Raw genomic sequence first — 13,992 nt, 5'->3', positions numbered from 1 at the left:
ACACAGTCATTGATAATTGAACCTGTTAAAACATGCAACAGTGAAAAAGTTAGCATCTGTGTCAAAATCCTAAAGAGCCTTAAAGGGAATGTTTAGTGAGGAAAGAATTCCTCAGGTGTGTAACATGTTTGGCATCTGACCAGTTAAAAATGCTTTAGTCAACACATGTATCTATGCAGCATTTGATTCTAAGCTGGAGGAAATGTTAAGGGTGTTCAGAGGATCACTGATATTTTGTTGTTGCATTGAATGAATTATAGAGCTGAGTGAAGAAAACTACATGTTTGTTAATGCTAACTGCGTAATAACACAAATACTGTGCATACTTTGTTAGTTCAATTGTATACATGTCAATAATATTAACTTTAATTTACTGTCTCATTCATTTTCTGTACGAACATTGTCCGATTCATGATCAGATTCGTTATGAGATTCATTTTCTTTATCTATACTAGTCACTATGTACTGCACACCGTTTTCCTGAATGACAACTCCAGACAAACTGGTGGCATTCTCCAGATTGTCCATACTGTTCTCATACATATCACTTGCATCTCCATTCCCTTGAACAATATTAGCATTCCCTTGAACAATATTAGCAATGTTTATCAGCTGACCTTCACTCATAACTTGACCTTGACTCAAATTTCCGTCATCACTTGACAACAATGTAACTAGGGATACCCCATCTTGGGACATGGTTATTGACTGAATATGGCTATCAGAGCTTTCACTGGCTAGAGGTACTTCTGCCACCATTTTACCAGTCTTCTTATCAAGCACACGCACTGTTCCTGTTCCTTCATCCGTGACCACAATGTAGTCATCATTCACCTGCAGACCACTGTTGTCCAGGCCCTGCTCATCACTGGCTATGATCTGAACATTAGACAGCTCTGCATTCTCAATGATCTGTCCATCCTCATTTGTGTAAGTAAATAAAAATTCCCGAGTCTGAAAAAAGATATTGTATTCATGAAATAATTTCAATAAAAAATTTAATCATGAGGTTTTTGCTTCCTTGGAATCAAAGTATTTTAATTGCACACAGAAGACTTCATGGTACAACAAGAGCACCGCCTTGCGGGTGCAGACCGCTCATCTATTTTCTTTTTAAAGGTGAAGGGACTCTCATTTTCAATCACAAAGGAGGGAGGGGTGGAGTGAACAGGGGTGTATAGTGTGGGGTTGTGGACATTTATTACATTATCTTCCAAAAAAGCGAAAAAAATAAAATAAAATAAATAAATCGGGGGCGGGGGGGGGGGAAGGGGGTGGGGGGGGGTGGGGGGAAGGGCGATGGGGGGGGGGGGGATTTTTTTGGGTGCGATGGTTGGAATGTATTTCAAACATAACCGTTTAAAAAAAAAAAATTGGGGGGGGGGGTAGGGGTAGTGTGAGGGTGTGGTGGTAATTTGTGAGATGATCTTAAAAAAAAAAAAAAAAAAAAAAAAAAATTGGGGGGAGGGGGTGGGGTGGGGGGGGGTGGGGGGGGTGGGGGTATAGTGTGAGGGTGTGGTGGTCATTTGTGAGATGATCTTAAAAAAAAAAAAAAAAAAAATAGGGGGGGGGGGAGGGGGGAGGTGGGGGGGAGGGCACGGGGGACGGTTTGGGTGGAGTCTATTTTGGTATGTCAGGTAAGAGTAGTTTCGTCAAAGTATCAATCAAATCTAATCATAAATAAAGAAGTTATGGCAATTTTAGCAAAATTTAATAATTTGACCTTGAGAGTCAAGGTCATTCAAAGGTCAAGGTAAAATTCAACTTGCCAGGTACAGTAACCTCATGATAGCATGAAAGTATTTGAAGTTTGAAAGCAATAGCCTTGATACTTAAGAAGTAAAGTGGATCGAAACACAAAATTTAACCATATATTAAAAGTTACTAAGTCAAAAAAGGGCCATAATTCCGTAACAATGACAACCAGAGTTATGCAACTTGTCCTTTTACTGTACCCTTATGATAGTTTTTGAGTGTTCCAAGTATGAAAGCAATATCTATGATACTTTAGGGGTAAAGTGGACCAAAACATAAATCTTAACCAAATTTTCAATTTTCTAAGTATAAAGGGCCCATAATTCCGTCCAAATGCCAGTCAGAGTTACATAACTTTGCCTGCACGGTCCCCTTATGATAGTTAATAAGTGTTGCAAGTATGAAAGCAATAGCTTTGATACTGTAGGAATAAAGTGGACCTAAACACAAAACTTAATCAAATTTTCAATTTTCTAAGTATAAAAAGGGCACATAATTCTGTCAAAATGCCAGTCAGAGTTACATTACTTTGCCTGCACAGTCCCCTTATGAAAGTTAGTAAGTGTTGCAAGTATGAAAGCAATAGCTTTGATGCTTAAGGAATAAAATGGACCTAAACACAAAACTTAACCAAAATTTTCAATTTTCTAAGTATAAAAAGGGCACATAATTCTGTCAAAATGCATGCCAGAGTTATCTAACTTTGCCTGCCCAGTCCCCTCATGATAGTAAGTAAGTGTACCAAGTTTGAATGCAATAGCATTGATACTTTCTGAGAAAAGTGGACCTAAACGCAAAACTTAACCGGACGCCAACGCCAACGCCGACGCCGACGCCAAGGTGATGACAATAGCTCATAATTTTTTTTTCAAAAAATAGATGAGCTAAAAAGGGAAATCAAAGACTAAAGAACACTTGGTAATCATTTGAATTGATAGTGTTTACGCAAAGCATTTCCAGGGAGCCCTTAAGTACAATGTACCCAAATAAAAGATTATCTAATTTTCTTACAACTCTTCCATGTTCAAATATAAATTTTGTTTTTAAGAAAAGCCAATCTTTGCAAACGCCACATCTCGCACGTACACAGCCATTCACACGACTTTTCTTTTCAAAGCATTGTTAACACAATCCTACCCAAACCCAAACACACTCAGTACAACACGTACATGATCAGCTGCCTCGTGTTCAGTGATCTCTGCCTCATGTTCGGACGTCTCCCCCTCCTCACCAGCCACGATATACTGCTGGGTGTTGGCCACCACTGATGAGAACTCTGTCAGCATTGTGTAGTCTGTCTCCACAGCCTCCTGCCCTCTACCTGCGGCTTCAGCCTGTCGTTTGCAGGCCACTGGAATGTGAGCATTAAATTATAATAAAACTCTATAGCATATGTGCCGGGCTCTTGGAAAACGGAGTTCCATGCATGTGCATAAAATGTCGTCCAAGATTATCCTGTGCAGTCCACACATGCTAATAAGTGACAACAGTTCAGCTTTTTGTATTTTGTATAAAGGAAGTCTCTTCTTAGCAAACATCCATTAGGCGGAAAGTGTCGTTCCAGTGCAGACTGGAACTGTCTGCATATGACCAGTTTTCCCAGAGCGAGGCTCATTTATAATTCCAACATGTTTATTCCATCATTTCCATCATTTATGCCTAACTAGAAGTGCACAAAACACGGATACAAACCAGTGCCTCATGTGCCATAAATTTTCAGACCAATTTCAGGACATTCAGCTAAATTTTCCGGGACTTTTGCCGATTTTCCGGGACATGTATACATATAGCGATATATATAGACATTTATGCATTTTTGATTACTAAGTTCGAAAGACTATCCGAAATACACAAGATCTATTAACGTTAAATTAAACATTACTAGTTCCGTTTCTAAATACAAGCCACGTGTTTTTCGTGTTTAAAAAGAGCACCGAATTGCTTTTGTGTACATGTCACAGATCTGCAGGAAACGCGTGGGCGTATCCAAGGCCACATAAAAAATTTGTAGCGCATTTGTTGCTATTTAAAGATGTGATGTCCAATCGGGGCGTTTTTTTTCACAACTTAACACGCGTAAATCGCCTGACGTAATGTTCATGATTTTATACTACACAAAATACACCACACTTTCCATAAGACGTTCTACATGTCTGCATAATTTCTGCTCGCTTTTTCTTGAGACAAAGGATAAAGCACTATTTAGTTGACGCTAGAATTTGTTAATGTAGCATAAGCATTAAAATTCGGAAGCGTGTTTCGGATTACAAATTGAATAATGCTCATTTAAACGAAACATTTACAGTTGTGCGTAGTTAATTCAACAAACTGCCATAAAATCACACGCTTATGAAAATTACGTCACTCTTCGTCTGCATGATGCTTACTGCAGGTACACTGCTTATGAGTGTTGTCGCTCATTCAAAGCGTGCGACAGCAAACTGCCATAAAATCAGTATATTAAAGCCAATTAACAACCACATTAAACAATGCCGCCTTTTCGGTTTGACTGCGAATGTGAAACAATCAATATGATAAAAGGACCCCTGTTAATTGATCGATTTTGACATGTAGCATAGTCACCTATTCGGGTAAGCATCGCCATGGTGACTCTGCGGATTAGAGGGAACACAATGATTCCAGGTGCAGTTAAGCTGAAGATAAGGTACATGTATATATGGATTTTGTAAAATCTGGGACATTTGACAGATTTCAGGGACTGCGGGACACGTTCTTCTTTTCCAGGACAATCCCGGACAATCCGGGACGTATGGCAGGTATGTCTTTAAGTGTATACAGATTGTCAATATGAGAACAATACTGGTAAATTTCAGTACAAAAGTCATGGGAAGTTCATCTTGTGAACAAGATAAAAGACCATATGATCCTCAAATCTCTCATGGCTACTTTCATTCACAAAACAGAACAGGTCAGAATATTTACTTGCAACGCCGCAGCAGTGTGTTTACCTTTTGCTCTCAGGTGCCTGTTGAGAGTTCCATGTTCAGCGAACCGCTTGCCACAGTACTGACAACTGAATGGCCGTTCTCCGGTGTGCATGCGTGTGTGTCTAATCACAGAGCCTTTCTCCCTGAACCGACGATGGCAGAAGTTGCATTCATACGGCATGATATCTGAATGGGTGCGCAGGTGTACCTTCATGGCATTCTGATGAATAGCAAAATACCAACATCATACATCAAGGCACTTGCTAACATTGTAGAGTAACATCTAGAAATCTTGCATAAAGCACACTTTAGACAAAAATTTGCAAAAAAAATACACAAATATTTTAAAGCCTTGCATGGGTATATAAGATATGAAGGGGACATGAAAATGAAGGCTTAAAGCCTTAACCTTGAAGTAAAACCTTCGCCTTCAGCATCCTTTACTGACTTATGCCTTTTATTAATATTTTAAAGCTCTTTACACATGAAAATCTCTCAAAGGAGATATGGAACGAACACAAACATGTTACAGACTGACTGACTGACTGACTGACTGACTGACTGACTGACAAAAGAAAGGCATTCATATAACCACTCTCTTGCTTTGCAACAGGGGACAAAAAAAGGCAAATTGAAAGAATAATGGAAGGTAAACCTACACTGGTCTTGAAGCTCTTTTCACAGATTGTGCAAGGGAAGGGCCTGGAGCCCGCATGTATCTTGATGTGCTCACGGACGTGTGAGAGGCGCTTGAAGAGTTTGCCGCACTTGCCACACTTGAAGTTGCGCTCCTCTAGGTGGGCAGACATGTGTTTGGACAACGTGTCCTTGTTGATGAAGGACTTGTCACACTCCGTACATTTGTAATGCTTCACTCCTACAATGGTTAGAGATTAATTGAGCTAAAAGCTTCTGCGTAAAGTGTCAACCCATCTATGCAATCTCCAAAGGCTAATCTGAGATGACACTTTCCGCTTTTATGTAATTTTTCATTTGAAGTAAATTTCTTTAATGAAAATCTAGTTTAGGCGGAAAGTGTTGTCCATGATTAGACTCTGGAACAAGACTTTTCGCACATGCATGTAACCAAGTTTTCTCAAAATGAGGCTCAATTAATGACATAATCAATGTCACAAGGAATTTTTTTGTTACAAAATTACACTTTGCTAGACAACACAGATTAAGAGACTGATGTGACAGAGTCTTTAAACCTGAGAGGTTAAATATATTATGAATATTAGAAATTGTTATTAAGAAGATGACAAACCATGGATATGGACAATTATTTTCCCTCTATCTTCACAAGTCAACATATTCTACAATCCAATAAAAACTAATATTTTTTAGTATCAGAACATTTTTATGGATTGTTTATCGATGTTCATGAGTTTTTAAACACAAAATAATGCTTGTTTACAGAAAATTCTCATGTGTCAAAGAAAATTGTAATTTATCCTTTACAAGTATATTTTGACAATACTATGCTTATCACACTGCACACAGTATGTAAATAGGTAACTGAATAAAACCTGAAATGGCATATGAAACCTTGAAAAAGAGAGAAGAAAAACACTGGGAAATTACGCTTGAGACCCCAATGTAAGGCTTACTTTTAATGCTCAACAGTCAGCCTGTTCACTGCCAGGGCATTTTTCTTGATTTGGGGAATAAAAAACACACACATACACACAAACTTAGAAAGGGAAATACACATTCCATTGTAAATTTGAAATTGTAGGATAATTATAGGCCTATAGACACCTGCTAATGAAGTTTTAAAAAAGCCACTGATTGCTCACCTGTATGATTTCTGATGTGCATTTTGAGATAGCTGGTGTTGGAGAAGTTTTTCTGACAGACGGGGCACGAGACCCTGGTGTCAGCCTCTCCACCGTCATTACCATGCATCAGCTCCATTAATTGCTTAACGGCCGTCTGGGCATCCCTGAAAACATGAGTGGGTGTACGCACTGCAACAGCATCCATAAAAACTGCTAAATTATATTTAAAAGAAATTGTTATGTGAAAATTTCAGATAAGCTTAACAATTTAAACCTGCAAATAATTTACATTTCTATTTCAATGTTATAAAAAACAAGAAACCATCGGAGACGGGTGATGCTCCCCAAAGGATTTTTGTCACAATATTGCACTATATATTCAGATAAAAGGAAACGTCTTGAGGGCACAGTAGTTGGGGGGGACAAGAATATTTTTATATAAAATTTCAAAGGGCCATAACTCTGTGAAAAATCATCCGACTAGAACCTGCTGATAATATGCACATCTCCTCTTGGTAGTGAAGCCTCCCATAAAGTTTCATTGAATTCCGGTCATTAGTTGCTGAGAAATAGCCTGGACAAGAATTGCACTATATGTACAGTTAATGGAAAATTTCAAAGGGCCATAACTCTGTGAAAAATCATCCAACCAGAACCCGCTGATAATATGCACATCTCCTCTTGGTAGTGAAGCTTCCCATAAAGTTTCATTGAATCCCGGTCATTAGTTGCTGAGAAATAGCCCGGACAAGAATTGCACTATATGTACAGTTAATGGAAAATTCAAAGGGCCATAACTCTGTAAAAAATCATCCGACCAGAACCCGCTGATAATAGCCGGACGGGAGAGTCCACTAGGAATAAATGGTGTAAAGTTTTAGGCAAGAAAAATACAATGATATTTGACCTTTTACCTTTAAGGATTACCCTGACTTTGACTTTTCAACACTCAAAATGTGCAGCTCAGTGAGATACACATGAATGCCAAATATGAAGTTGCTATCTTCAATATTGCAAAAGTTATCAAACTTTAACCAAGGTTAAAGTTTTTGGACACACACATACAATGAATGAAATATGAAATATTCTTGAGTAATCATCTGGAAACCATTTTACTATTTAAAGTCACTGTGACCTTGACCTTTGACCTAGTGACCTGAAAATCAATAGGGGTCATCTGCTAGTCATGATCAATGTACCAATGAAGTTTCATGATCCTCGGCGTAAGCATTCTTGAGTAATCATCCGGAAACCATTTTACTATTTCGAGTCACTGTGACCTTGACCTTTGACCTAGTGACCTGAAAATCAATAGGGGTCATCTGCAAGTCATTATCAATGTTCCTATGAAGTTTCATGATCCTAGGCGTAAGCATTCTTGAGTTATCATCCGGAAACCATTTTACTGTTTCGAGTCACTGTGACCTTGACCTTTGACTTAGTGACCTGAAAATCAATAGGGGTAATCTGGCAGTCATGATCAATGTTCATATATATATATATATATGAAGTTTCATGATCCTCGGCGTAAGCATACTTGAGTTATCATCTGAAAACCATTTTACTGTTTCGAGTAACTGTGACCTTGACCATTGACCTAGTGACCTGAAAATCAATAGGGGTCATCTGCCAGTCATGATCAATGTACCTATGAGGTTTCATGATCCTAGGCGTAAGCATTCTTGAGTTATCATCCGGAAACTGTTTTACTGTTTCAAGTCACTGTGACCTTGACCTTTGACCTAGTGACCTGAAAATCAATAGGGGTCATCTGCTAGTCATGATCAATCTACTTATGAAGTTTCATGATCCTAGGCCTAAGCGTTCTTGAGTTATCATCCGGAAACCATCTGGTGGACGGACCAACCGACGGACCGACATATGCAAAACAATATACCTCCTCTTCTTTGAAGGGGAGCATAAAAATTAGCAAAAAAGTTATGTTCATAGATTGCTGTCAATAAACATGTATGGGAATAATGAATTTCCAGAAATATTATCAGAAATCCATGTTACTGTATCAACATATTTTAAATATCAAACAACCATGCATACATAATGACACTAAATACACAAATTACAAAACACAGAATATGACAAAACAAACTTCATTAACAATAATAATTAAATTCCCCTATTTTCTTAAACTGACTAGATATATCATTAACAATTTAAAGTACAAAACATCAAGATACTAAGGTAAGCAATATTACATACATCTGAGATGGGGGTCCGTGTTCATTCTTTGAAAGGGATACATCTTCTGCTGGATCAACATCCAAAGGCTGAAAGCAACAGTTTCACAAGAATAGGAAATTACCCTCCATCTGGGAAAACAAGGCCTAATTATTATGTGTGAAGTGTCATCCCAAATGAGCAGTCCACACTGGCTAATCTGAGAAGACACTTTCCACCTACATTTAAGTTTTGTTACCCCCCGTTCACACATAGCTGCGACTTTACGATGATTATCCCGATCAAGCCATGATTTGAAAAAAGGATTGAGGCCGATCGGAGTCTATATCGAGCAATTTGGCAAATTATGGTCTTCATTTCGACCGTTCTACGATGCCCCTACGTCAAACGCTTACTGCATTTACTGCCGCGACATTCAAGATCATACTATGACGCTACGCAGAGCTTTTACTACGATCATGAAGATCTCTCTACGATGCTGCCTGTATGATTACCACGCTTCTAATACGCTCTTTTTACAACTTTACAATGATTCTTGTTGGCCACGATCCCGCTACGCTTGTTTTGAGCATGTTCAAAATAAGCGTGGCGAGAGCGTAGAGCTATCCGATCATGAAGACTCTACCGCGATCATACTGCACTTATGAAGACTCCACTACATTTCTCCTGCGATTTGTCACAATTGGCCATGTTTTCGGCCATACTTTGAGCGTAGTAGAAGCTGCCTCTATGTGTGAACGGGGGGTTAAGGAGAGACTTCCTTTAAACAAAAACTTCAATAAAAGGGGCAAGTGTACATTATCTTCCAGGACTTGATGAACCTATTTATGTTGAGGAAGTTAACTATGCGATAAAACATTTAAATCAAAATAAATAATCGAGTAGTGATTGTATTTTGAATAAATATTTTCTTGAATGCAGTGATATTTAATCTGCTCATTTGTGCGATGTGTTTAACTGTATCAGGGCTATCGCTGGGTTAAAATTTTCTTTTGCCACCCATTTTTGACATTTTAATTTTTGTTTCGCCGCTTATTTTTTTTTATAGACATTTTGTAAAAATTCTTAAATGATAGTGTTCAATGCATAGTATTATTTGTTTCATTATAAAACAAGAGCTGTCTCAATAGGATGACATATGCCCCCAATAAACGCTTTGATATAAGTTATGAGCATTTTTCGAAACCTAAACGCATTTTTCGAAACCTAATCGCGGACCCTAAGTTCAAGGTCAAAGGGGTCAAAATTTGTGTGCGTATGGAAACGCCTTGTCCATATACACATGCATACCAAATATGAAAGTTACATCTGAAGCGACATAAAAGTTATGAGCATTTTTCGAAACCTAAACGCAAAGTGTGACGGAAAGACGGACAGTGGGATCACTATATGCCCTCCTTCGGGGGCATAAAAATAATATTACACTAGTCCTTACTTGAATGTCTAGTTTTAATATGTGGTCACGATACTATAAACACAGTAGCTCCAATATGGGCCACAAAACTGTGTTATAATATGTTCATAGTTCATTATATATTGCAATGTTGTGTAATAATTGCGTCATTTGCAAAACATGCATATTAACTCTTCCGTATCAAAAGCAGAATGAAAACATATATATTTTTGATAATCCCATATAACCACAAATTCTATTAAAGAAGTAACTTAAAGGAGATGTGGTTTCTGTTCAGCATTTGATCAACTTTTCACTTGTTGAATACATCTCAATACATCTTGCTCATTATCTTTAATGAGAAACACCTCACATTTGGCAGTTTGAAGGTATCATAAACAACAAGGGCTGTTTGTAAAACATGCATGCCCCCCCCCCCCATATGGGCTGTCAGTTGTAGTGGAAGCCATTGTGTGAATACGTTTATTGTCACTGTGACCTTGACCTTTGACCTAGTGATCTGAAAATCAATAGGGGTCATCTGCCAGTCATGATAAATTGATCCAATTTAGCTGGATGGGAGAGTCCACTAGGCATAAATGGGTTAAAGTTTTAGGAAAGAAAAATACAATGATATTTGACCTTTGACCTTGAAGGATGACCTTGACTTTTCACCACTCAAAATGTGCAGCTCAGTGAGAAACACATGCATGCCAAATATGAAGTTGCTATCTTCAATATTGCAAAAGTTATCCCACTTTTACCAAGGTAAAAGTTTTTGGACACACACAATGAATGAAATATCAGCTGTCAGTTGTAGTGGCAGCCATTGTGTGAATACGTTTTTTGTCACTGTGACCTTGACCTTTGACCTAGCGACCTGAAAATAAATAGGGGTCATCTGCCAGTCATGATCAATTTACCTATGAAGTTTCATAATCCTAGGCCTTATTATTCTTGAGTTATCATCAGGAAACCATTTTACTGTTTTGAGTCACTGTGACCTTGACCTTTGACCTAGTGACCTGAAAATCAATAGGGGTCATCTGCCAGTCATGATCAATGTTCCTATGAAGTTTCATTATCCTCGGCGTAAGCATTCATGAGCTAGTTATCATCTGGAAACCATTTAACCGTTTCGAGTCACTGTGACCTTGACCTTTGACCTAGTGACCTGAAAATCAATTGGGGTCATCTGCCAGTCATGATCAATGTACCTATGAAGTTTCATGATCCTAGGCTTAAGGTAGCGCACCTCTAATGGGCACATATCCAAATATAATCTAAGTAATTATTTTCTTAATCAGCATCATTTCACTGAACTACATGCAAATTTGTAGGTAGGCTTTCCATGCTTTTTAAAAAAATATACCGATTTTTTCAAAACCACCCCCACGCTCGGCTTTTGTCCAGTTTATTTTCACCCCTAGGGTATATAAAAGTTCCATAATTCATTCAAATTTCCAAATATGGGCATGCAGTTGGTGTGTACAGATGCTGTAAAGGTGTATAAAGTTTAAACAAGATGAAATAAGTATTCTTTTTACAGACATTTATTTTTTTTAAAATTTTATCTATGGAAGAGCGCCATGAAATGTAAGTGATTTCAGCCAAGTAAAAATTGGGTCGGTTAAAAACAAAGTGTCATAAAATTCAAAATAGTATCATTTAAGTCATATTTTAAACTTAGTTTTTATAGAAACACTATATACAGCAAAAATACCAAGAAATAGACAGATTTACCGTTTACTTTTTGAAATAAAAATAAAAATGCAACATGCATGGTTCGTATTTTCAACAGTAAATCACCCAATTTCGCCATAACGTTGTTTTAATTTTAATAATTGAAGAATGTGCATAAAAATTGCAACATATTTAACAATAAATATAGCTTATATGCCATATTAAATCAAATTACGTTAGAAAATAAATAAAACGCGTCGCAAAAAAGTATACGTCGTCGGAAGGATTCGAACCTGCGTGGGAATATCCCAAAAGATTTCTAGTCTATCGCCTTAACCACTAGGCTACGGCACCTAATAGTAGGCTCTTCAACCTTCAAAGAAATCGCGGGAAATCGAGGTGCGCTACCTTAAGCATTCTTGAGTTATCATCCGGAAACCATTTTACTGTTTCGAGTCACTGTGACCTCGACCTTTGACCTAGTGACCTGAAAATCAATAGGGGTAATCTGGCAGTCATGATCAATGTACCTATGAAGTTTCATGATCCTAGGCTTAAGCATTCTTGAGTTATCATCCGGAAACCGTTTTACTGTTTCGAGTCACTGTGACCTTGACCTTTGACCTAGTGACCTGAACATCAATAGGGGTCATCTGGCAGTCATGATCAATGTACCTATGAAGTTTCATGATCCTAGGCCTAAGCGTTCTTGAGTTATCATCCAGAAACCATCTGGTGAACGGATTGACCAACAGACATTCTTCAAAGGGGGGCATAAATATAAACTAGAGCTTTGTCACAGAGGTGACGAATAACAACACATGCCGCATTGACACAGAATATTTTGCATGTTGCCTTCACATAAAACAGCGAACACCATGCTCAATGTTTAAAACGCACTAAGTGACCTGTGACCTAGTTTTTTACCCAGCATGGCCCATGTTCAAACTTTATGTACACATCATCAAGATACAACGTCTGACCAAGTGTGGTGAAGCTCAGAGGAAAACTACTTGAATTAGAGAGTGGACACCATGCTGAATGTTTAAAACGCACTAAGTGACCCCTAGTTTTTGACTTTGCATGACCCATATACAAACTTGACCTAGACATCATCTAGATACAACATCTAACCAAGTTTGGTGAAGATCGGATGAAAACAACTTGAATTAGAGAGCGGACACTTAATACAGACTGACAGACAGACCGACCAACCAACAGACAAGCTCACTCCAGTCCTATATACCCCCCTAAACTTTGTTTGTGGAGGTATAACAAACACACTTAAGTGTTAATTTTGTGTTACTGATGTATTAAACTGAGTTTCATTAATATATTTAACACTTGACCTGCTATGTACCAGTATGTAATAAATGATAAGCCTCATTACTGCTGATTTAATTACCCCATACTATATAATAGAGGCTAAAATGGGTGGTCAATGCCAAGGCTTCATATCAATTCTTATACGACATTAGTAAATAAAATCTTTATTTTTTCTTATTTGTCTTTGATTGTAGATTATAATGGTACTTTTAACCTTTTTTTTTTACATGTACTTTTTATGTTTACTTATAAAAAGTGTGATTTAACCAGTCATTTTCAGTATCTTTTTACCTTCTTGTAAATTTTAAACAATTAAATATTTAATCAAATATATATTTTGTTACAATTATTCATTTTTTTAAAAAACAACAACAAAACATTTAACATCTCATTTAACAGCAGAGATTCCAAATCTGACAAGTTAGCAAGCCCAATTTTTGTTGCCAGTGCTCGGAAAATCTTAGAGGTTACTTCCCCTTTTCTCATTATTATTAAGTGTTGTTTAAATGGGCCATTTAACTGAAGAAGCATAGTAAAATGGCACAAGGCATTTAATCAAGGAATCATCTATGAACAATTTCAACACCCCCTGTATTTCGATAATCAAAACTGAGTTGGATAATTCAAAATGAAGAAAAATTGTCGGCCGAAACTGAAAGCTAGGTGATTATTTTATCATTTCTGCTAATTTAGTAACTATAAGGACGTAAATTTTCTTCACATGTGATAATGAATGTCTGAAACACACATGCGTTTTAAGTTTTAAGATTCAATAGTTTTCTAGTAAAAAACAAAAATTTGTGTTCGGAAAATGCTTATTTTCATGAAATGCGACCTATGTGTTGAATTATTTAAATGTTAATTGACAAAAGAGCGAATGAAACTGTAACAGAGATATGCCAAATTATAT

General features: G+C 37.4%; 1 protein-coding gene across 1 annotated transcript in view; it reads right to left on the bottom strand.

Moving 5' to 3' along the window:
• Window positions 1–316: 316 nt before the first annotated feature.
• LOC127866663 (transcription factor E4F1-like) overlaps window positions 317–13,992 on the bottom strand; it is a 76,143-nt gene continuing 62,467 nt past the window's right edge. The window contains exons 13-18 of the mRNA XM_052407387.1: window positions 8,702–8,769; window positions 6,503–6,648; window positions 5,363–5,580; window positions 4,725–4,923; window positions 2,925–3,106; window positions 317–954 (exon numbers count right to left, since the gene is read on the bottom strand). Of these exons, the coding sequence (XP_052263347.1) occupies window positions 379–954; window positions 2,925–3,106; window positions 4,725–4,923; window positions 5,363–5,580; window positions 6,503–6,648; window positions 8,702–8,769 (1,389 nt within the window). The 3' untranslated portion in view covers window positions 317–378. The remainder of the gene's footprint in view (window positions 955–2,924; window positions 3,107–4,724; window positions 4,924–5,362; window positions 5,581–6,502; window positions 6,649–8,701; window positions 8,770–13,992) is intronic.

Source organism: Dreissena polymorpha, chromosome 2 (genome assembly GCF_020536995.1).
Source record: "Dreissena polymorpha isolate Duluth1 chromosome 2, UMN_Dpol_1.0, whole genome shotgun sequence".
Taxonomy (NCBI): Eukaryota; Metazoa; Mollusca; class Bivalvia; order Myida; family Dreissenidae; genus Dreissena; species Dreissena polymorpha.
This window is presented reverse-complemented; position numbering and strand designations above follow the sequence as displayed.